Source organism: Podarcis erhardii (genome assembly GCF_964252035.2).
Source record: "Podarcis erhardii genome assembly, chromosome: 1".
Taxonomy (NCBI): domain Eukaryota; kingdom Metazoa; phylum Chordata; class Lepidosauria; order Squamata; family Lacertidae; genus Podarcis; species Podarcis erhardii.
In genome coordinates, this window is record NC_138497.1 from 66,265,705 (window position 1) to 66,291,250 (window position 25,546).

At 38.1% G+C, this 25,546-nt stretch overlaps 1 protein-coding gene across 18 annotated transcripts in view; it reads right to left on the reverse strand.

The window, feature by feature from the left end:
- The window catches only part of CCDC73 (coiled-coil domain containing 73), a 61,910-nt gene that overhangs the window by 1,803 nt on the left and 34,561 nt on the right, over window positions 1-25,546 (reverse strand). For 15 of the 18 annotated variants that reach the window (XM_081834323.1, XM_081834338.1, XM_081834337.1 and 12 more), the window contains 10 exons: window positions 22,241-22,279; window positions 18,092-18,227; window positions 16,263-16,342; window positions 13,811-13,939; window positions 13,272-13,331; window positions 11,429-11,527; window positions 8,098-8,208; window positions 6,149-6,353; window positions 2,807-4,261; window positions 664-797 (listed from right to left, as the gene is read on the reverse strand). In XM_081834323.1, the coding sequence (XP_081690449.1) occupies window positions 664-797; window positions 2,807-4,261; window positions 6,149-6,353; window positions 8,098-8,208; window positions 11,429-11,527; window positions 13,272-13,331; window positions 13,811-13,939; window positions 16,263-16,342; window positions 18,092-18,227; window positions 22,241-22,279 (2,448 nt within the window). Of the gene's footprint in view, window positions 1-663; window positions 798-2,806; window positions 4,262-6,148; window positions 6,354-8,097; window positions 8,209-11,428; window positions 11,528-13,271; window positions 13,332-13,810; window positions 13,940-16,262; window positions 16,343-18,091; window positions 18,228-22,120; window positions 22,169-22,240; window positions 22,280-25,546 lie in introns of those variants that run through there. The other 3 variants (XM_081834330.1, XM_081834334.1, XM_081834336.1) reach the window with 3 other exon arrangements.

The window sequence follows — 25,546 nt, forward strand, 5'->3', positions numbered from 1 at the left end:
CCGCAGATGGTCCGGGAATCAGTGTGTTTTTACATGAGTAGAATATGTCCTTTTATTTAAAATGCATCTCTGGGTTATTTGTGGGGCATAGGAATTAGTTGTTTTTTGTTGTTGTTTTTTCCAAAATATAGTCCAGCCCCCCACAAGGTCTGAGGGACAGTGAACTGAAAAAGTTTGCTTACCCCTGAGATTGAGGAACTAAATAAAATGTTAGGTATACTTTCATGTCTAAGAACAGATTTAGATTGGGTGACAGGAAACTACAAAAATAAAATATTGAATGCATGTGTTCCAAACAAATACAGTTTTAAAGCAAATGTTATGAAGTACATTGTACTGCCTTGCAGATTCTCGGTATCTGAAACAATGGCTGAAAAGTAAACAAAAGTAATATAATATGCTTGAATTTTTGCTTGGTAAGTTATTGTTAAGACATAGTCTTCAATTCAAGCAGACTGGCTAAGATCCAGTTGATTTATATGCTGTGACTTTTTCCTGCTGTTTTCCATCAACTTTAATTGTGAAAAATGTTGCCACATTTGCCCTCTTTATATTATTTTGGAGATCAAGAAGGTCTTAAAGCATCCAGATGCATACAGTTCTACACATATCTCTGGAGTTAGCTCACCAAGGTCTGCTCTGCAATATTTTTAATTGACTTACGTGTTCTGTGGGAAAAGAGGGATCATAAAAAGTCTTTACTATTGCATTCCATTCTTCACTGGGATTTCTCTTGGGGCCTGGATTGATACTTCCGGTATTCAAAGTGTCAGCAATTCCATTACTGTGGGTAGAAACTGATTGACAAAGAGGAAATGGTAACAACTGCCTCTTATTCTCTAGGTACTAATTATATAGTGCTAAACCCCATTTTATCTCTGATCCATAAAAAACACACCATTACATTAAAGTACAGAAAATAGGTTTTGACACAACATTATACGTAATTAATTTGTAATATTCTCTTTTTTTGGAAAAGGAATATCAAACCATTTTAGAAATCAAAAAGCTACTTGTGCAAAAGCATGGTTTACTGCCTTTTTGCTTAAAGAACCCATTAACAAAAACAGAATGGGTAGGACTCAGACTACACATGGGAAAACACCCACAGAACTCTTCTGCTCAACTCATGGATGGAGCTCTGGAAGCCTACAGGAGACCTCCCTAGCCTTATTTAGATTCCTTCTCCTTACTCAAAATAACAAACACGGAGAAGAGATAAATAAAGGAGAAGGCATGTCAAGGTGTCTGTATATGTGTGTGGCTTGTAAGGGTTATTGTTACTAGGTTATGCTTGTTTTTAGTTGTGTGTGATCTCAGATTTGGGGCAGGTAAAGAAACACAGTACATCTCACAAGAAGAGTGACCCATGAACAGATAATGTGGATGTGTGTGTCTGCTCAATCTACTCTCCAAGTGCTGACTGTTGATGGGCTGTTTCAGGCCCCCTGCGCTCGCTTATTAGCATTCTTTAACTTTAAACTGGACATGGACCGGGCATCCCTTCAAACAGAGGCCTGGCATCCTGACACGGAGCAATGGTTCCAAACTACAAGAAAGAAGATTCCACCTAAACATTAGGAAGAACTTCCTGACAGTAAGAGCTGTTCGACAGTGGAATTTGCTGCCAAGGAGTGTGGTGGAGTCTCCTTCTTTGGAGGTCTTTAAGCAGAGGCTTGACAACCATATGTCAGGAGTGCTCTGATGGGTGTTTCCTGCTTGGCAGGGGGTTGGACTCGATGGCCCTTGTGGTCTCTTCCAACTCTATGATTCTATGATCTGTAAAATTGGGACATGCAGCTTCCCGTCTTTCATAGCAGGCTGTTGAAGAGCCAAATATATTATAAGTTTATGTTTACTTTTGGTGGTTGTTTGATTTGGGTCTTTCATTGCAAATTTATAAAGAAGATAAGAGAACCAGATCAGCTTGCATTAACCATACAATGACCACCACTGCATCCATTTTAATTTACACATACAAATTGATATGCCATCCAAATGTCCAAAAAAGGTCAGTAGCCAATCAAAATTGATGTTTACACCTTCAAATCTAGCAACGGTACATAGCTAGATGTATAAGGGTGTGGATGGTAGAATTGCACCAAGCTCTACGCCTGTAAAGGTGCCCATACTCTCAGGCTTTTTACTCTTCTAAAGCAGCGTTTCCCAAACTTGGGACTCCAGCTGCTGTTGGACTACAACTCCCATCATCCCAAGCTAGCAGGACCAGTGGTCAGGGATGACAGGAACTGTAGTCCTATAAAAAGCTGGAGACCTACCCTTCAGCCCTAGGAGCCTTCATAAGGGAGCTGCTTCCAGAGGAAGAACTGTTGGGGGAGAGCGACTGTTTGCCATCAGCAAGTGGACAGTTTCATCTGTGCTGCCCCACTTCCAACCAGAGTCCTTCAGAAGAAAGTTGCTGCCATGGGCTTTATGTGTATGTGCATTTTAATGAGCTGAATAGAGTGAAAGATTCTGAGTAAAGGGGGTGCAGAGAGTATGTGTATGATCATAACAGTGCTCAGCTTATTTTTGAGCTATTTTGTCAAAGTTTATTTTGTTTTATAGATTATAAATGCTATATTAATCATATAATGCAACTTTTGCTTTAATTTTGATGTTTAGCTTATTTTTTAGTTTAGTTAACAGTGTTTTATAGATTGTAACCTTCACTGATTATTTGTTACTTATTCTACACAATTTATGCTTTATTTGTGATGTTACTACTATTTTTTGTAAGCTGCTTTGGGATTCATTCAAATAGAACTATAATAAGCCAAACAAAACAAAACACTTAATGTCTTACCTAATGTATCTTCTCTTACGGCAGCATTCATATTCATAGTCTGCTCTACTTCCCATGAACTTTGTTTTTTAACTTCTTGCGAAAGTAGCTTTTCTGTCAAAGATGGAACCTTTTTGGAAGTTGAATTGCAAACTGTTTGAATTTCACCTTCACATACCCTTGGTAAATTTGAGTCTGCTGAAGTTTTTTCTGCTTTTTTATACATAGTTGCGGAGTCAAAGGGTGGCCATCCACTTCTGTTTACTAAACCTTCTCTTGTCTTTATGGATAAGGAACATGATTCTTCTGTGCTTCCTTTCACAACCATTTCCCTTGTGTCTGGACTACTTGATGGCGCTTCCCTTTCTTTTATCTGTATGCCCTGTTTCTCACAAACTACAAAGGATTGTTCACATGTAGTTTTGGATGTATGCAATTCCTTTTGTTCATCTTCTGCAAATTTATTAACTTTCAAATCTTCAATCTGAGATTCACATACATTTTCAAGGTGAAGAGACAAAGACTCGTTTGTACTTTCAGGTGTCTCTTCTGTGACTTCTGTCAGTATGGAATCATCTTTATCAGATTGTCTGCTTGGTATTTCATTTATAGATTTAGATGAGTTTTCAGCATTTAAATTAAAATTGATAATTTGAGGCAGATGATTCATGTTCCCATCAGTGGTAATCAGAGTATTTACACCTAAATTGTCATTTGAAGAAGCAGGTGAAGGTGGAATTTTCTCTTGTGTGCTGCAAGTACTACTTTGTTCACAGCATTTGTTGTTTTCGCATGCATTATCACTATGTATTTCTTCAGGATTAGTATTAATCTCTTTACATAAAAGAATATTGGAAATTGTGGAACTGGAGCTCTGACTTGGTGTTTCTTTACAAATGTCATCATTTTTATCAAAGCACACATTGTGCAGGTTTGTGTAATTATTCTCCACCTTTTGTGACAAGATGGAACTAATTTCAGTCTTTGAGAGGCCATTTGTAATTTCCTCACTAGTAGTAATATCCTGAACTTTGGATTCTTCAGTGAGTGCCTTATTTGTGGAAGAAGCTCCCTCATGGGGTGCATTGTTAATATTTTCATTTATCTCAAAAATAAATTTATTCCTTACATTTCTCTCTAGATGCTCATTGTGTTTAGTACAATGATCAGTATCTGGAGTAGAACAATCCAAAGCTGCAGTGCTTTCTAAGAGCATCTTGGGTTCTTCCAGCAATGAATAGCAACTGTTTGAGGAGTTTACTTCTATCCTTGTCTGTATTTTATCAAATTCCTTTCCGTCTTCTTTTCCTGCGGCTGCTGTTCCTCCACACCCAGCAACTCCTGACCCACAGGTTAGTTCTGGAGTAATGAAATGAGCTGTGCAGATAACTTTGCTTGGAGAAGCCTCCTTTCGATTTTTATTGAAATGGCAAACCACATTGTCTTCATTCATAATATTCTCAAGACAATCCAAATCTGTTGGGTGAAAAGATTTTAATGATGAAAACTGGAAGGATTAATGCTTTCAAATATAGTTCATATAAGGGATGTATTGACACTTTAATCATAGTTCCTTCATGGGTTTGTCTAATCCTCTTTTAAAGCCATCCAAGTTGGTGGCTATCACTACATATTGTGGGAGCCAAGTCCTAACTATGCACTTTGTGAAGAAGTACTATCTCTTATCTGTCACGAATCTTCCAACGTTCAGCTTTATTGGATGGCTCAGAGTTCTAGTGTTAGAACTTTAATTTCTAAATTAAAAAGACCCCATTAGAAGAGTTACTCCAACTCCTTGATCATCTTGGTTGTCCTTTTTGTATTTTTTCCAGCTCTGTAATATCCTTTTTGTGCTGAAGTAACCCGTATTCCAAGTGTGGCTGCACCATAGGTTCGTATAAAGGCATTATGATATTGGCACTTATATTTTCAATCCCTTTTTCAAAGCAGCCACACACTGGGTTGACATCTTCGTCAGTCCACTAGGACCACAAGGTCTCATTCCTGGTCAGTTGCCTCAGATCCCATTAGTATATATGTAAATATTTGGATTTCCCCCCCAGAATGTGCATCATTTCACACTTACATTGAATCACATTTGCTATTTTACTGCCCATTAACCCAGACTGAGACATCCTTTTGCAGCTCCTTGCCATCCCTTTTTGACCACACTGAACTATTTGATACCATGAACAAATATGGTTACTTCAGTGCTCACCCGTAACTCTTTCTCATTTATGAAAAACTTAAACAGCAAAAGTCCCAATACTGATCCCAGGAAGACTCCATTGGGAGAACTGTTCATTTACTCCTAATTCCGATTCCTTAACCAGTTACTGATCTGCAAAGGGACATCACCTCTAATTCTATGATTGCTAAGCTTATTCAGGATTCTTTGGTGAGGGAACTTAACAAAATCTTTTTGAAAATATAAGTAAAGACCGCTTGTTTTCACTCTGAAAGAAATCTAAAAGATAGCTCAATTGATTAGAGCATGGTGCTGAAAACACCAAGGTTACAGGTTTGATCCCTGTATAGGACAGCTGCATATTCCTGCACTGCAGGGAGTTGGACTAGATGATTCTCAGGGTCCCTTCCAACTCTACAATTCTATGATTGTATTAGTGAGTGATCCTTGCAAAAGCTATTCTTGTTCAGCTTCAGCAAGATTTGTTCTTCTATATTCTTGATAATTCTATCTTTAATAATCTTTCCACCAGTTGTCCTGGAACAGATGTTAAAATAACCAGCCTGTAATTGCCTGGATCCTCTCTTCATCTCTTTTTAGAAGTTGGTGTCACTAGTCATCGGATATATGGAAGGCGATTTTAGTGGCAAGTTACATCTTTTATTAGAAGATAAAACAATTACACATTTCAGTTCTTTAAGAACTCTCAGATGGATGCCAATCAGAAGTCAGTTTTAAATTTATCACTAAGGCCCAGAACTTTGTCTAGAACATCAGCAGCCCTGTTTGTTTTACTGCAAGAAGCATTCCTAGCTTTTCACTCATTCCATACCCTTGAAATCCATAATCTAATTGCCCTTACTTGGCATCTCATAGTTTTATCAGCCTGGCTTTGTTCTGTCCTGCTGAAGTAAGTAAAGAAGCGCAGACATCCTATTCCCCACCCACAATTATTTGTTGGATGGTGTGGGGGTGCTAATGCTCTCATGGCTATCAGGGTGGGGGTATTAGGATTCTGATAATACATTTTAGCCTATATATTTTAGTTACCATAGCTGAAAAATAATTTTATTTTAGTTTTTCTTTAGCACACTTAGTTTAGATCAACATCTTCTGGACTGGTTTTTTTTATACGGTAATTACACACACACACACACACACACACACACACACACCTTCAACACAAATTGATTCCTCTTCCCCTGTGTTTATATCAGTATTGCTTTGTTTTGCTTTTATTTCATCCAAATTCAAAGACCGAGTAGTTTTTAATCCAATGTCTCTTTGTTCAAGATTATTAGTAACTTCTTTTGATTTTTCTGTATATTTGTTTCCTGTTTGGCTTGTATGCATTTGATTTTCATAACCTGTCTTGGCAACCTGCAATTAAAAAAAGAGCACGTTTCTATTACTATTGAGCTGAAATGGGAAAATGGGTACAGTGGTACCTTGGGTTTAGAACTTAATTTGTTCTGGAGGTCTGTTCTTAACCTGAAACTGTTCTTAACCTGAGGTACCACTTTAGCTAATGGGGCCTCCTGATGCTGCTGCGCAATTTCTGTTCTCATCCTGAAGCAAAGTTCTTAACCCAAGGTACTATTTCTGGGTTAGCAGAGTCTGTAACCTGAAGCGTCTGTAACCTGAAGCATCTGTAACCCAAAGTACCACTGTATTTCACAGACATTTACACCTCTATGAAATTTGCTCCCCTCTTCAGCAACTGTTGGCACCCCTCCATAAAAGAACATAAGATAAGCCTGTTGAATCAATGGCCAATGGCCCATCCAGTCTACCATCCTGTTCTCACCGTGCTCAACCAGATGTCTGTGGGAAGCCTGCAAGCAGGATATGAGCCCAGCAGCACTCTGCCCACCTATGATTCCCAGCGCCTAGTATTCAGAGGTAGAACATAGCCTCCATGAATTTTTCTAATCCTCTTTTAAAGCCATCCAAGTTGGGTGCCATCCCTGCATCCTGTGGGATCAATTTCCTTTTCTATGCTCTCTGAAGAAGTATTTTCTTTTCTCTGTCATGATTCTTCCAGCATTCTGCTACACTGGCTGTCCACAATTTCTAGTGTTATGAGGGAGGAATAAAAACTTTATATCTATTTTCTCCATGCCATGCGTAATCTTATAAACTTTTATCATGTCGCCTCTTGCTTACCTTTTCTCTAAACCAAATAGTCCCAAATTCTACAATCTTTCCTCATAGGAGTTTTCTCCCTTCCCCTTGATCACTTAAGGTGCCCTTTTCTGGACCTTCTTTAACTGTGCAATACCCTTCTTGAGGGAAGGTGACGACAATTGTAAACAGTATTCCAAATGCAGTTCTTTCAACATTAAGCAATTACTATGGAAGGCACAAGATGACCATTCAATGGTTGGAAATGGAACCAACCGTCAGGGTGGCTGTCCTTTGTAAAGGCCTCTGGATTACCGTCCCTTACAGTATATTTGTCTATTCTGTATTTACACTCAGCTCTGAACTTCAGGGGCTCCAGAATCTGTAGTAAAGGTGAGACTGGGGGGAGCAAGTACTCCAGCACAATGCTTCCACACACAAAGGAACACTGCTAAGAAAAAAATGAGCTAAAATTCTTAAAACAGAATCCCTGAGTTTAAGAAAGGGAAGGTCCTTCACTGATGGCCTTCCTTTTACATTTTGTACATTTTCCTGGGCTACATGGATATGTCTAGAATCAAGAGGCCAGGCCATAGTGAAAAGGACAGCAACGCTGAAATCTTCAGTAACAACCTCACCAATATTGGCATCCTCCACTCAAGGCAGTATTTTTTATTTATAGTAGAAATGTATAGAAATCAGTTTTGATACTTGGATTTGTTCCTCTGGATTAGAAATTTAAAATTTAAAAGAAGTAACTATGGATAAATCTTTCAATTCACTGAGGTCCTGTCATAGTTGAGGAAAACGTATCTCGTACTGAGATACCTAAAAGCTCTCAAACAATTATTCTAATGTCTCCAATGTATGAACTAGATGGATTTCTAAAATATGCCTGTTCTTGTTTTAGTTAATAATAGCTTATTGAACTTTTGGAATTATTTTAAATGTTTTTCTTGTTAATTCAGTAGTATTTAAATGGGGGGGGGAGGAACCTTACTTCATTTTTCCAAGTTGCTTGTGTTTTCTCATATTCATTCTGAAGATTAAAGAACTTTTCTTCATTTTCTTTTGCCTTCTCCCTTTGCAGCTCATTATCTCTTTCAAGGGTCTGCAATAAAATTAATTATCCAAAAAATAATCAATACCACATTAATGAATTTTGATGTGTTTTATGTTGCTTGGACCTTTTCTTCTAACATGCTGAAAGTGCCATACAGATCAGTGATAATGTGCTATCACAACAATAATTTTCATAAATTAACAGAAAGGTGCTTATAGTTTAGCTAACAGGAAACAGGGGGAGGTTATGAAAAAGAAATGGCTATAAAAGGGTATAAAAATACTTGCCATTATTCAGTTTCACTGCATAAGTTTTAATGTGCTGAAAAAGTAATATAAAGTGCAGAGCTAAGAAATATGAAATGTAGCACATTCTAAACCTTTGTTTGCGAAGATAAACACTACAGCACATCCTAGAACATATTTTTATTACAATAATCAAACCTGAATTTTATTAACATTCCATATAATATAGAGTTCAGATTAATTTAAGGATTGTGAAACACCATTGCAAAAATTCCAGTCTGTAGTTTTTCTTGTTTGATTTTCCCATTTCATTTTTAAGTTGGTTCAATGTCATTAAATCTGTGTTAAAAGAATACTGGTATGCTATTTCTACTGCTACTTCACATTTACGTAGCACCAGCAGTGTGCAAGGCAGTACACTAAGAAGGATTTTAAACTGCCATACTTGTCTTAACATTTCTGGATTAACTCATTGTCAGCTTTGCTGTCACATTGATAAATTAAAGTAATCTTGCATAAATCAGTAGTAAAAATTCTCATACATCTCTCAGGTACTATACAATTTTGCCCTCTTCACATTTTTGAAAAATGAATAAAAGGGATACAACCCAGTGTATCCACTACCTAATATAAGATGATGTGATCAAATTTGCCAATGTAAACAGTGTTAGTGCATTTAGATAAATGGTGACTATGCATGGTTTCTGTGATTCTTTAAAACCATTTCTGGGGTTGGGAAGAGTCCATAAAAGCTCTCTTTCAAAATTAATTATTTGCTGCGTTGCCTTTTTCTACAGACAGTACTTCTGAGCCTATATGACACTGAACATTTCTGAAACACTGTTGGCTATGCACACTACGGTAATTATTTGGAGAATGAAAGAAAAAAGTGTAAGATTTACCTAGAATGTGGGGAATGTGTGGCCCTCCAGATGGTCTGGACTCAACAGCTCCAGCCAGCATGGCCAGTGGAGTCCATCTAGATTGATAGACGCCTTCGCTAATTGTGGTCGGGATACTGCACAGTTAGTTTTGAATTTTGCTGTTGTTGCTTTCTTTTTAAATGAATCAAAACATATAGAATGCTTGAGGGAGAAAAGAGACCTGATGTATCCTTTCCATGCATTTTTCCCTCTATATGGTTCCATTTACTGCTTGAGAGGTTTAAAAAAAAAAATCTTTCACAGATTTTATAAAAAAGTGAAATGTAAAATCATTTTAAAAATTAATGGAACCAGAGGTCAAGGTTCGTTACACAGGATTCTAAAACTCTTTGGCCCTGTTTGAAGCAATTTCCGTTCCTGGGCCCGCATGCGTAAACCCAGTCCGCTCTTTTACGAATCCAAAAAGACCTACGTGTCAGCAACCATGCATCAATTTGACACACCTAGAATGGTCACTGCCTGTACTCCTTCCGTCCCTGCAAACACAATATGGCTCTTCCACCGACATGGCTGCAAGGCGTCCTTGCACAGCTATATATTTTCAACAGGGCATAAATACACAGGCCCAAATCACATGGTCAATTACTAGATTTTATCTAAAACATAAACTATGCTATCCAAGCCTACATACATTGCATTTAACGTGTATGCTTCATTAAAGTATTATACTCTCATGTGGATGTCCTCTGGCCTCAGAAAGGGAACTGATGCAATGAGTGGGAGGCATGATTCCCACCACCAACACACACATACCGTAGGTAGCAGAGTATTGTCTGATACTGGTTCCTGATGCCATCATTATGCAGTTTTGCTGAATGCACTGCTAGTTAAATTGCTGATAGAACTACTCTAAGCAGGTTATATTATAGGAAGATTCTTTTGTCTACCAGCATAAGAACAAATTACAAATCTGACAGAAAGGATGTGCAAAGTTTGCTGCTGTATTAGACTAAAGAGCCATCATTCTTTCTCTGCTATGGTCAGGCAAAGGCTTCTGGAAGCATACTAGCAGAGCATAATGGATGGCCATCCCTGCTTGTCTCAAGCATCTGGTAAACAGACGTATGTTGCCTCCAAACATGGAGATTTCATTCCTTTCAACTGTCTAACAGTTGTTTGTAGACCTATCCTCCATTAATTTGCCTAATTGGGGTTTTTTAAAGCCAATATAGCAGCCATGGCCATCATCACACCTCTTAACTAGAGGTTGCATTCACTGTAATAACCTCCAGGAACAGAAGAGATTTATACATATGGATGGCATCCTTCCATGAGTGCAACTTTCCTTCCATGAATGGAAGCTCTTTCCATTCATGCAGCATTTACACTAGATGCAATCCTACTATGTCTTTGGTTGAAAAAGGCCCTCATTCTGTTGCACTTAGCTGGCTGCCTTTTAACTCACTGATTTGACCCTGCATTCTAGTACTGTGAGAACTGCCTTTATCTTCTGCTTTCTCCCATTCATAAGTTTATAAACTGCTGATGTGGTAACCTTGTCTAAATAGGTGCTGTCTAAATAGCAACATACTCATTTTCAGACCCCTGGCATACATGCTGACTCAACAAAATGCCTGGTTATAGTATGTTGCACACTAGGAGATCTAGTATATGAAATATGTGAGGCCCCCATTTTGTCAGAAATAGCCAGGCAGATTCCATTGCATTCAGCAGAGTATAAGCACACCTGGTCAATAGCAGTGGGGAAAGGACCCCCTTCGTGATCGCAACACTGTGCTTTGGAGAAATATGCATGGAAGAATAGTGCATATCCTAAATTACTAAAATTGAAATTTACTATAATTATCATGTTGCCTCATCCAGCTCTATGGAAAGCCATCAGGGTTCAGCCTGATAGGGTGACAGTCATAAGTTCTAAAGAGCATATGACAAATCTTTTTAACAAGTTTAAAATACCTTCTAAAGTATTTTAAATCTTGTAATTTGTTTTTAATGTTTTATTATAAAATGTAACCTGTCCTGGGATCTTAGGGTGAAGGGGGTGGGTAACAACAACAACAATTTTTATAAAATTATTTAGCAGATTGCCATCAAGTTTCTAATCAAGAAATATCTGACCTGACATGCTTCTTCTAGTTCATTCAATGACATTCTGGCATTAGCTTCAGTTTGTCTGCAGAGCAGTTGCTGCATATGTTGTAGAGACGCAATCATTTCCTTTTTAATAAAAGAAATGCATTCTCTTTTAAATGACAGGATTATTCTGTAAAGCTGAGCACAACAGGATATGCATATATATTTGTAACTTCTTTATTTAAATGTTGCTATTGTTATACTTGTGTAGGAAGACTTGGTTCAATCATAACCAGAGGCCTCCTTATCCTGAATGTCAAAGGTAAAAGACTGGGAGAATATAATGGCATATTGGCTTGAAGGTCAGAGGGGTATGAAGTAGTGGTTAATCTCATACAACTTGAAGTCTCAAACTGCTGCAGCTGAAATTCAGCGTTTTATTGCTCCCATGACTATGAAGATGCTAGACCATTCTGAGCTTCCAAGCAACATGCACAATATTGGGAGGAGGGGAAAAATATATATAAAGATAACTAATTACAGGTTCATAATTTAACAGTCACGTCAGTAAAGTTCTATTGGTAAACCTAAACAGCATTACCAATTCAGGATGTATTATTTCACATCAAATTAATATGTTTCTTGGGTCTTCAGGTTTCAATACTAGAGATGCTCTAAGTCATGCAAATTTGTATCATGCATTGTGAAAACAAGTATTAGATCACCAAACTCATTGTATATGATTTAAAGTAGTTATATAATTGAGATTCTCAATTCAAAATACGCTGAAATCAAACATCTATAATGCCAGTAGTAAAACTCACACAAATGTTTTACAGATTGAATACCTCGTCCAAATAAATAAATAAATAAATATTAATTTAGCTTGTCTTTGAGTAGGCTTACTATTATAAAGTATTTGTGGAGTGTTTGTTTACCATTTCTACAGCAATAAAATATTTTCTTAGTTTTCTTAAAATGCATTAGCAGATTAGGTAAAGCACAACATCCACAATTTAAGGCTACAATCTCATGCATATGTCTTTGGGAGCTGGGAGGTGAAATTTTGGTAGTAAAGTGCTCCCAACCCACTGCTAGAATCTAAAGTTTCAGTTGTGATGATGAAGTCAAGGAGCATCCTTTGACTATAAGGCTGCAATCTTGCATACATTTACCTGAGAGTTTGTCTCGCGGAACTTAATGGGGCTTACTTCTGAATAGAAATGTTTGGATTCAACTCAGAGCCAGCCAAAGACATTTTGGTACCTGAGGCAAGCCACAAAATGGCACCACCACAACCACCAGGGAAGAATGAGTGAGTGAATACCTACATCAGGAACAAGGGGAGAATGTGCCTCCTATTCACCTAGAGGTCGCTGTAAAGGTGGCAAGGGGGAGCTTCCAACATGGCAGATCCAAGGAGTGTGCGGCAGCTGTTTCACAGCAGCAGCAGGCAATACATTCTTTGGAGACAGGATCTGCTGTCCCTGTGGATCCTGCCACCTGAAGTGGTCGCCTCACCTTGTCTCATGGGTGGGTCAGTCCTGATTCAACTATTTATCTGAGTAACCAGGGAAGGCCTTATCAACAATGGTCGTACATTTCCCCCCAGGCCATAGGACTCTAAGCACTCTTATTTTAACTTTATATGGATTCATCCTTTGACAACATGGCTTAATGACTGCCATCAGTTAACATCTTGCAGCTTCATACTGGCTGGGCTACGGTACAAAAGGAACTGTTCAACCACATAATAAAAATAAAAAAGGCCTAAAAGTATACATATCTCAGAAAACTACAAAGTTTACTATACAAAGCTGTAATTTTAATTGCACATGTTCTTAATAAATGTCACTGATATATAATATATTCTTAATATATAAATTACCTGCTTTTCTTCCTTAAGCTGTGCATTTTCTTCAGTGAGTCTTATATTAAATTCTCTCTCCTATAAATGAAATAAACCATGTCATTGGCCCCTTATGGTTTGTGCTGCAAGCACAGCACCCCATGAGAGAGAGAGAGTGCAGAAAAGAGGGGTCAGATAACAGGAAACTCCTGTATACAGAGCAGTGAGCGTAGGAGGTAATGGGAGGATGCAAAGTGCAATTGGATTGTACCCTAACAATATTATATAGCCATGTTTACCATTCAACAGTATTATAACAGATTTTACACAGAAAAATATAAAAGGATTTTAACATCCAGCATGACCATTATACTATATACTATACACTATACTATATATAGTATAGGAACTATTAAACTACTTAACAGTGCACTGCGTATTTACTATAGTTGCCTAGTACTATAGAATTTAAAACAGTGCAACCACACTGAAAACACCTATTAAAATATCAGTATAGATCTATTTTTTATAAATTAATAACATGAAATCTTAACTGGCAAAAAATAATTATCAAATACCATTGAATATTTTTGCTGTAGCTCTTTCAACTCCCATTCCTTTGCTGTAAGATTGAGATTTTCATCTCCCACTCTGTGCTGACAAGTGACGTTGGACCTTATCAAGTCTGCTGTAACTTTCTTTAGCTCCTTAATAAGGAAACAACCATAAATAGTTCACCCAAGATTATTTCTGCAATGCCAAGCAAGACAAAACATCTTTCCGCCTCCAACTAATGCCCTTCTAAGCAAAATACAGAGACAAGAATATTAACGGCATTAAATATAAATAAAATTGACAGTGACAGCTTATCTTTGAAATGATGTTTCACAGTTAGAGGTCCCTTGTGTGGTTACCCATACGTTTTTTACATTTTAGATTTACACTGCTTTCACAAAAATAGGTGTTTTTAATGCTTCACTGTTGCCCTTTTTATAAATAGAAATAAATGAACATTGCATTAGTTTGTGGCTGATACTGTGTGTTGCAATGATACCAGAAGGTCCACAAGAGCTGCTACTCTAAACAACTGACAGAAGGAGAAACGAAGATCACTAATTATTCTAAGTACTCTCACTGCTTCATCCCAGAAGAGTTAAGAATACATTAGTTTAATATATTTGACCTGTGTTTACCTTTAAAATGTTAATATTTTGCAACTATATTTATTTCACAATTCTGTCTGCTGCCCTTCCTAGCTTGTTTAAAGCAACTAGTACAGCAAATAAACAGTACAGGCTTTGATCTTATTAAATTACAATGTATAGTCTCTGGAGTCATAAATATTGCATCTTTCCCCCACCCCTCCCTCTTTTGTATGGGGTAGCCTGTTCAGTATCTCTCTCTCCTTGAGTGCTCTGACGTTTACTCAGACAAATAGCAAAGGTTATGAATGCTGTTTGTAGATAATATCAAGAATTCTTCATGATGCCACAGCACTGAACCAAGCATTCAGAATGGCAATAGTTTTATCTAGCAGCAACTAAGTTTGGTCTGTTTAACTTTTCTTCATAAAAGTGGAATTTCCCCTTATCACAATCCAATAGTTTAACTGTTCTGGACAAAATCATATAACAGTGGAAAGTAGAAATGGTTATTATCTGAGCTGCTGAATTTTATGAATGCCAAGCTACCCAAATACCCAAGCTACCAATTTAATAAAATTAATAAAATGCAGGTAATTTTTGAAAGGATTTTAAAAGGCACCATATGCCAATGAGAAGATGTACACCCTATTAAAATGCAAAAAAAAGAATGCTAAACTATTGTCATCAACACTGATCTCATTCTCACTCCTCCCCTCCCCAAAAACCTGTCGGTATGGGAAATAAACACTCAAATTATTGTGGAAATTCTGTTTCTTTTTTGTATTGACATCTATTTGCCTGTTGATGATGGGGAAGGATTCTAAAGAGCTTAGAGAGGTTGCTCAGCTGCTATGGTTCTGGCAGAGGGCAATCTGTTCATAGAGAGTTCCAACAGTGCCCATCTGCCAGCAGAACAGAAGAAGTTGGCAGAACCCTGGGACAGGTGGATGCATGGGAGAGGAAAGAAAGGCGATGTCTGTCTGCATAAAGTTGGGTGTCGCTCAAGCTGTTGTCTGGGCTATTTTGTTGCATAACTCTAGTAGAGGAATGCAATCTACCTAGCAGTTTGAAGTGGGATAAGGAGTGACATTGCCGAAATTCACAGGAGAGATTGGAAGAGGGCAGTTTCTTTACAAATTTTTCACCACACCAGCTCCAGGTATCAACTTGCATATGGGTTCTTTGGTTTCTGAAGACTTATGACTACAGCCTGAACTGCCCACAATCTGAACATGTAAGTAAGTATACATAAAAACTGGATGCTAATGGGATCCATGGAAAAGCCCATGCAATCATTCACTGTCATATCAATTCACCCTTAATACATTACACTGTCTGTTTACAAATACTAGTTGGTGTAGCCCACCTACTCTCAAGGGTATGTTGCCAAGGGCCTATAAAACTATTGCAGAGCCTTCCCGTTACTTTCAAGGCACAATTCTGCTTGCTGGCTTTGACTTCCAAATCTCTTGCTGGCTCAGGCCTAACAGACCTGTGAGACTAATCTCTCACATAAAATCCACTGCGACTTTTAAGACGAGCTGAGCATCCGTTCTTGATTATAATCACAAAGTTCAAACAGCAAGGATACAGAGGGAGATATTTTTGGATGTCCACTCCTCCGTTTTAGAACACACCTCCCCTAGGGTCTGTTAAAACCTAAGTCTGCATGCCTCCTGAAAGTGTTGTAAAACTTTCATGTTTAGGCTGCTCTTAAGCAGGATTAAGCAGATATATGGTAATTTTATATTTCTATATTTCATACACATTTAATTGGATAAGTTGCAGCCTTTTCATATTCCCTTCATTTTTAGCTTTTGGCCAACCACTTTGAGAAGAGGTGGGATAGATATATAATTAAATAAATAAAATACAATACACCTACCTCTTTTAGGTTATCCATCTCAGACTTTTGTCTTGCGTTCACTGCTCTCAATTTCTTATTGAGTTGAATTGCTTCCACAACTTACGAATGGGTTTGGATAAGATAAAAAAGTAAAGAACTAATATTAAAATACTTTTATGTCTTAATTTTCTACAGAATAAATGTAACCTACAGAATCTGTATGTGTTTGTTTTCTTGTGGAGAAATTATGTCCAGAGGCAGATGTTGACAATCCCTCTGGAAAATAGGAGTAATCAGCTGTATGTGTGATTACTCAGTTTCATATATTATATTCCACTTTTGTCTTATAGAGTTCATATATTTCACTTCTTAAATTGGAGGTGGGTGGAGTTTTTTTTAGAAATCAGGTTTTGACACCCACCTGCCATATATTTGTAAAATATTTATGCAGCATAAAATTGGTGCATACTGAAATAACACCTAAATCTATCAATTTTTTACATGTGATTAAGCAAAAAGAGATTAATATTAGTAGTTTGGAAAGTGGAAGACATTTCTTGTTCAATACATGACCTTCCATAGGATTTTTCAAGAGACAGTAGTTTCATGCTCAGAATATACATGGTGATTACCATTGTTGCTGCACTATCATATGAATTTCCTCTGCTGTAAAAGTGCAATGCAGTTAGTACAGGAAATACATTATTTTCTTGTTGAACAGAACCAGCTAATATATATTGAATATTTTAATGTATAATAATAATAATATATTTATCATTTTGTAAGCATTTACTTTGCACATGAAATTATATTAAAATATTGAAAATATATTAAAATCTCATACATCTTTGTTTTGAAAAGATAATCGATTTTTAAGAATAGAATTTTAAGAATATTTAATACATAGGATGGTATTCAGCTATATTTTACTCAGAACAGACCCTCTGAAATTAAATTAATGTTTAATTGGTCCATTCTGAGTAAAAATGATTTTGAGTGGTTTACAGATGATGACAGTGTTTCGTAACTGTGTACCTCCTGTGATGGGAAGGAGTGCTTTAATTGTCTGATTGGTTAAGTAGTAATCACTGCTCCTTTCTCCCTACACCAGGCCAACTCCTCCTTCTGTTACATCTGACCAACCCTCTCAGTCAACCCAAGCCCCCCTCTCTCCCCTCATAGCTCACCACAATTCCCACCCTGTTTTAAAGTGGGGAGGTGCTATAGAAAGCAGCTTTCTGAAGTACTGCCCTTGTTAAACCTTGATGCAGCTGGAGGGGGGGTGACACTTAACAGAGCAGTTTGTGAAGCACCTCCCTACAAGTTAAACAGCTTGTCTGTGTCATCTGTCACACTGTCATCAAGCTAGAGTTAGTTTGGCCACCAACTGAACCACCTGACACTATCTATATAAGGATGATGTACAACAGCATGCACTATTAGGTACAATTTATGAACAACAGGTGTTAGTCAAGGATGGTTGGTTAAATTTATCTTGAATATATAATTTTTTGTATTGATAGTGGCATTATGTTTTGTTTTTTGCTGTAAATAGAGTATAATAATAATAATAATAATAGTCTTAATATGCCACATCTCAGGACTTGGGGAGGAGCAAATATGAACTGATTAAATGTCCTGCTCCCTGCCTCCCTCGATCTTGTATTTGTATCCGGTTGCTGGCTGTGGGTGTGCCACTACATTTCTGTCTATCTAGTCACTTCCTTCTCATCCCCCAATATTTGTGGAAGACCACCAATAAGGGGTAAGCTGCCATTCTCCCCTGCTCCCATGGGTTTTGCTGTATTTCTCAGCCTTCACACATAAGGGCTGGATCATGTCCTAGATTCATCACATAATTTATTTACCATTCTGCTCTAATCTCGCATGAGCGTCTTTTATTTTTCTCAGCTGACTTGTGATAACTGTATGGCATTTTTCAACTTCGTTCAGACTCTTTTGATGGTCCTCCTTTGCTAACACATGTAATTGCAACTTTTGCTCCTGCGTTAAAGAAAGAACAGAAAATAGTTAAAGACAAACTTTTCACATTGAATGATGTATTAACTTTATAAATTAGATGATGCAGGAATGATAAACACACTTATTGACAGGTAAGCCCCATTGAACACAGTGGAGCTTACTTCTTAATAAGCATACATAGAAATTGTGCTGACATTCCACGTGGAAGGGCAATAATCTTCCAGCACAGTTATTAAAGATCCCTGTAAGGTAGGACAGAAGCCACTGTAGAACTGTGCCTCCCCTATTTCCACCCCACTCCCACTGTCAGGAATATCATTGCTAATGGTATGGAAAAGGCAACAAGTGATACAGAGAATCACCAGAGGCTTTCCTGGTCAGAACCAGCACTTTCAGTCTTGAAGCCCAGGCAAAATGTGTCAACATGTGCTTTAATCTGTTTTTAGCTTTCTGTAGATATTAATTTATTATTATTATGTATTTTGTTATTATTTTTATTTCCACAACTCCAAACAATTGCATGCAGGCACTTCTCTTGCTCCCCTATAACAAAGATCAAACTATGTGTGATACAGGGAGATCCACACACCACCCATCTCCTGGCTGTTTTTAAAAACAGAAATGCAGGCACAGAGTGCAGTGGCATAGGAGAAAGATGTGATAAAGCTTTTCACTATGGACCAAAAATGTTCTCCACTCTTGCCATAAAGAAACTCTAGTGGGGCAGGATGTGGTCACAATATGTGAGTTTGCTACCCCTTCTAAAGGCATTCTTTGGAAGTTTAACCAAGTTCTTTAACACCAAGATCGGCAATGACAGGTAAGTTTATCCCAAAAGTAGCTTGCTCACCACTCTCATTCTTCCCCTGCTGCAGTGTGCAGCTTCCTGAGAGGATTGGGTAACACTCCAACAGAGCAATGACAAAGCCTAGCAGGAATGTTCTACTGAAGCATGCTTTGTGCTCTGCTAGAGTAAGATGGCAGATGTAATATGGAAAGGATAAAGGAAGAAAAGCGGGGACAGAGAAAAGGGATGGCACAAAGAGGAAAGTGGATGCTCCACCTACTTTTGGCTTCAGTCCTACCAACTGCTGGCTCCAACCCTTCCCACTGCAAACCCCAGCTTCAACCACAACTAGTAAGCGACCCAAAAAAATTACCCCTAGGGAATGCAGTCCTTGGCAGAAAAAGGGCCCCCACCCCTGGTGTAAACAGACAAGACTGATGGACCCCTGAAGTTAGGTAACCAAACTGTCAAAGCACAATTCTAGCTATAACAGCTGGATTAGGACCCCCCTTTTACCACAAGTTTTCCAAATTATTTTCAACAAGTTGCCAGAACTCTGCAATCATCATCTGTGACTCTTGTCTATTTCTCTCCCTGCTACATATACCACCCTTTTTCAAAAGATCTCAAGGCAGTGTACAACATTAGAAACACATTACATTTAGGTGCCATAAGTTGTACTTGCCAGGGCATTTTAGCATATCATGTAACCCAATATAAACTATGGTTTTATCCAATCTGTTGAATTGTGTAAGTTTTTTTAAAAAACTGCTGCTTCTGCTATTTTGGTTTTGTACGCTTTATTCTTATTACATTTATATTTTGCCCTTCCTTCCAAAGCAGCACACGGCAGCATATATATGGTGTTATTATATTGTTTTATTGAAGGGTGACACATTTTTTTCCCAAAATTAGTAACAGATTATATTCCATTTCAATGACATACTCCTTTGCGGGGGCATAGAACTAAAGATAGAAGTTTAAGAGACTAACAGTGAATATATGTGTGGATTCAGTTGTCAAGACCAATATTATATGCTAATTTATCATAACATAAGCCACTGAGCAGATTCTAGTTCATAAATTTTAATTCCTGAGAAGGTCAAGTATGACTTCTAAGTTTGGGTCTTTCTAATGTCACTGGGTTAATTATTCAAACACTCTTCTGGTCAAAATGACCTCAGAACTATTTCCTTGCATTTATTGTTCTATTATTGCATTGGCTCTCAACTATCCCTGCTTATCTCTTGTTCTTCTGCTTGGAAGTTCCTGTACTCTAAAATAAGCGGGTATGCCTTGCCCAGTGATTTCATGTCACAGTAAGTATAAGTGCAAATGCTGCACCCAGTTATGCTATGTCCTGCTATGTGTGCTCCTAGTTTACTATTTTCAAAGGGTCTACATTTAATTGGCTGCAAAATAACTTATGTTCATTTAATTTGGATGTTAAAATTTATGCCAACCATCTTGGTACTTCCAAAATATAAAGGCTTCAGTTCTGAAACTACTTTTTCCTCTTTTAACTTTATTGTGAAACCTCAGTTCTCACAACAAGACGAGCTAAAACCATGCAGCAGGTTTAATACACATTTCAGCTTGCTGCGTGACCAAGTAGTTGTCTGATTGTTTTCCAAATTATTTTCAACTGATGATGAGGCTAATAACATTCCCCTACTTCACTGTCAGTTAAAAGGCAATCTGCCTAGGTAGCAGAGAAACCAAGCAATCACTTGGCTATGTGAGAAGCTGTAATATGTATTGAACTTACCATGTGGCAAAGGCCAAATTCTGAATATGAAATGAAACTCAGCCCTAACGCTGACATGAATATGAATTTTTTAACGGTAGCGTCTTTATTACCATTGAGGAGATTTGTTTGGAGAGTAGGTCTGCTTGCAGGTAGATGTGTCAGTCATTTGTAATGGCAGGTTGGGGCACTTGTTCATGAACTGAGCACTTCTGCTCAAGAGAGAAGCCTATCCCATTGGAAAGGAGAGGCTGGGGTGTGTAGTGGTAAGTAAACCCTCTCTTGCATAGTCACCTAGCCTGTTGTTTCAGACAGTGGAATAACTTGAGTATCGACAAAAAGCAGACACCCTAGACCGCCATGTTAAGTAGAAAGCTAACAAGCCTCTCCTGGTGCAGTTCTATGCATGAGTAAATGCCATAACTTGTCACATAGTTTATCTCTTTCCTCTTAGTTGTGCATATGCATGCGTACAACAAATTTTATGCAAACAATTTTTTTGCAAGCACAGGAACAGTTTACAAGCTTGGACATGGTTTACTAGAATAAATAGATTATTTGCAATAATTTTGCATGATCATTACTTTAATATTTGTATAGATAAAATAGATTACACATACTTCTTAAACAAGAAGCCTAACTTAAAAGTGAAATAGGACAAAACACATTTTATGTTGCCTTTGATCTTTAACTTGTAGCCTTATCTCCCAGGTCAAAGGACACATTATTCAATTTCACCATATTTTGTGTAAAATCACTGTAGCGTTGAAGATGACTTTCAGTACAAATGTCATGGTACTTAAGGCTAAACCGGACTCTAGTTTTTGAGCTTCTTAATTAAAATCACAGTTTATAATGGTCTGACAATATTATCTTTATTCTTTCCAGTTGAGCAGCAGCAGAATTTTCACAGCTTTTAGTCAATCAAGCTTAGCAATGTTTCAACAGCTCTCTTTAATTTCAAAAGTGGTTCAGCAGAGTGACTAAACTGAACTGGCACACTTAATTCTTCTATGTTACACTGGAAGAAGAGTAACACACTGCCTGCATCTTTCATACCATTTTAATTATAAATATTAGCCTGAAAAGAAGAAGTACCGGTAAGTCTAACCAAACCATAAAGTTTAACTGTAATTTTCCTCGCAAACACTTAAGTTATTATACTAGCAAGGAAAGTTAGAAAAATAATGCTACACAAAATAAAGTCCATTTTTTTCAACAAAGAAATAAATAAATCCAAAGATTAAGGGTAGTTTGGATAAGCAGCTCTGCAATATGCAGGAGGATATTGGAATATATACCAACACCTCTATAACCTGTAACTATAAAATGCAAAGAACTCTAACATTTTTCTACATGAAAAAAGGATCTTCCACTCACAGAATAATGGTTGCATTCATGGAAAGGGGTCATTTCATGAGAGAAACCATCCTTTCATGAACAGAAGCAAAAAATGAGGATGCAAGCCTTTGACATTTTTATAGCTATTGTAGCTCTTACCATTTCGTTAAGCTTCTTTTGCAAAGAGTATTTTGAAATCTGTAATAATGAAAACCATTAATGATTTAAAATGCATTGGCAATTAATTGTAATTCTGCTAGTTTCAAGGAAGTGGTAAAGTGGTAAAACTTATAACAGAAATGTAATGCCTGCATATATATGCAAAGCCTTGAAAATAAACCCACATTGCTAACAGGCGGCCAGCTTATACATACTCAGGTTATTTATTTATGGTGTTAAAAAAGGGAAGAGGGGGGAACCAAGGGCATGATCCCCTCCCACCTTCCTTATGGTCATGGGTGCAACACCAGTATGTTAGAAGGGGCTCTTTACTCATTTTCCATATTACCATCCACCTCTCTGCTTTCCTTAGTGCAGACTACTCATGCTTGGAGCACAAATAAATTATATTAAATTAAGAAGGCTGTGGATGTGAGAAGTGCACACAGGATGCCCCATTGCCTCTAACAACCTACCATGCTGCCTACATGTATGCTCATGAGCATGGAAAGCCAAACCAGATGTAACATTTGCCATATAGCTGCTACATAGCTGTTAAAAAGAATAAGGCAGTGGGTTGAACCATAATGGAACCTTGGTATGTGGGTGGGGAGCTTGAACTCTTTGCCCCTGTCATGGACTGGTACGAATCAGAACTGGACCTCCTGCACAACTATTCACAATGGGAGGAAAGCACCAACTGATATAAATGACAGCTTTCTTCCCCATTGCAAATGGCAGTGGTGGGCATTATTATAGTTAGAACTACCACATTCCTGATCCTGCTTGGATTTTCTCTGCCCCACCCCATTCCAAGGCTGCTTGATTTTTTTAAGCACAGACACCACAACAGTTACACAAGGGAAAATCACATGCCTAACATATCATCTATTTTTGCCTTTAGACAGAGTGGGGAAAGCATGGTTCTTTTGAGTCTGGCTGCATAAATACTATACATTTCAAGCATTTTGGAAATCCATCTTCCTCTCAAAGAATTCTGGGCCATGTGGTTTGTTAAGGGCCGCTGGGAATTGTTACTCTGAGAGGGGTAAACTACAGTGCCCAGAATTCTTTGAGGGAAAGAATGTGATTCAAATGTGCTTTAAAAGTATAGTGTATATACAGCCTATGTATATCTGACTGGAGTGGATGCTATGACTACAAACTTCACATCTATTTCTTCATTGAGAGAGAAGAGGGGAGAAAGCACAGTTCTTTTGAGTCTATGCAAATCATTAAAAAGTGGATACTGCTGTGACTACAATGAAATGCATCATATCTCAATTTTTGTAAAGTTTCCCTGCCTGATTTTACTCATCCCAGGAGTCCAGCTTTGTGCCTGTTTACAAGCATGTTTATAAAGGTGTTCAGAAAAAGAAGCTCTCTTAACAATCTTTCTCCTTACAACTATTTTCTTTCTATTTTTATGCCTTGCTTAGCTTTTCTTATCACTGAGGCTCTAGTGATCATATTCCATTTATTCCACCTCAAAGCTTCTCCCCACATTATGTTTATAATACCCTTCTTGGGCACAAATGATAAAATGCACCACTGGAAGCTGGATCTCTGTGCACCTGCACACTAACACTAGTTCCACGTGGGATACAATCACTTACTGGCTAATTCAACTTGCACAATTATAATTGGTGGGGAGGTCTTGTGCAACAAACCCTCTTTGCATAAAAAAATCAGACTTTTTTGCAGTAAGGATGGGGAAATGCTCTGGAATAGAACTTGTTTTGACACAACTTCTTCTAACTTCTCCACAACAAATCAGAATTAAATAATAGCATCATCTACTCTCACTGAAAACAAGCAGGTAGAATGCTCAATAAACAGGTCATTTGCTGATCATTTTTAAAACTCTATGCAGCTTCCTAGAGTAGGATCATGGCATGCATGGAATGGGTCTAATCCTTTCCTCCTGAACTGCAGTCCCAGTGAAAACTGCTTCCTGCCCTGAGCTGCTATTTGCTACAGAGGGAAGTTTACTGGTACCATTCTCTACCAAGGCAAAAACTACTGGAGATGAATGTTGCATGGCATCAACTCCTAGTATTATGCCATATTGCTTTTCTCACTGCTGCTACATGTATAATATAATGTAGCTCTGAAAGGCCACACTACTCCCCTGTTGTATTTCCTTTTCACCTGCACGTCTGCATGAATATAATAAAGCTTACAGTCTTGTGCCAAGTTTATGGATCAGCATATAATAAATGTTGCATTCAGTCATCCTATGACTTTTCTATGCACTGAAGTTCTTGCCAGAGCAGAACCGGCTGCTTCTAAATTTCCAATTGTATAACTCAAAGATTAAGGTAAGATTGATTATTATAGCCCAGTCCTAAGCACTGGTCAACCCTTATGGTACAAGCAGGGGCTTGTGCTGAAACAAGTAAGTTCTTATTCACTGCAAGGGAAACCACCTTCTTCAGAGATCAGTTCGCATACTGTTTCTTGTACCATTTTGCCAGTACATCCTTGCACCCATGCAAGCAGCAAGGTCACCCTGGTTCCCCTTAGAATGTGGCACAAAATGCTATCCTTCTTATGCCGGTCTTATTTCATTTTCATCGCTACCCACCTAAAAGAATCTCTATATTTCTCTACAATGCTAGGGCATGACCACTACTGTGCCAGTAGAGAGACTAGGGCCCACTCCCAGCATCAGACAAAGGTGAAAAAATATTGATCCTGTGCTTTGCTGCCAATGTGTAGTAGAATATAGAAGCAGGCTAAACCTGAATGAGCTCACTTCTACTAATTATTGCTCATGAGTAGAATAATCTACTCATATGAGCAATGTACCACCAGAAGAACAAATTAACCTGAGACTGCTGTTCCTCAATGAGCAAAAGTCCACTCACCTCCTTTTAGGGGTGCGGTGGCTTTGTGGGACGGCCAGCGCCTCCCCACCCCCACCCCCACTGGCTGACGATGCATGGCTGTGTGTTGGGGTCTCTCCTTGCCAGGACGTGAGCTTTGGCTTGCACTCCCAGCTTGAAATCCTGCTCCGTGTCAGCCAATTGGCCAATGGCAGTCTGGTGTGGAGGGCTGGACCTGAGGGAACAATCACAGACCACGCCAACCCCTGACACCCAGCTCTTCTTCATTGTATTTCAACCTATGATTTGCCTCTTCAAAGACGGAAAATGGCTATCTCGTGCGAGTTCCAGTGTTAGAGTGCAGGTCTGCTTGTTGTATATATGATTAAAATGTTTGTATGAACTGCTGTTAGTGCAACTGACATACCAGTTGGCTGAAAACTGACTTACTGAATGCCTTTGTTGTGGTGAATTTAAA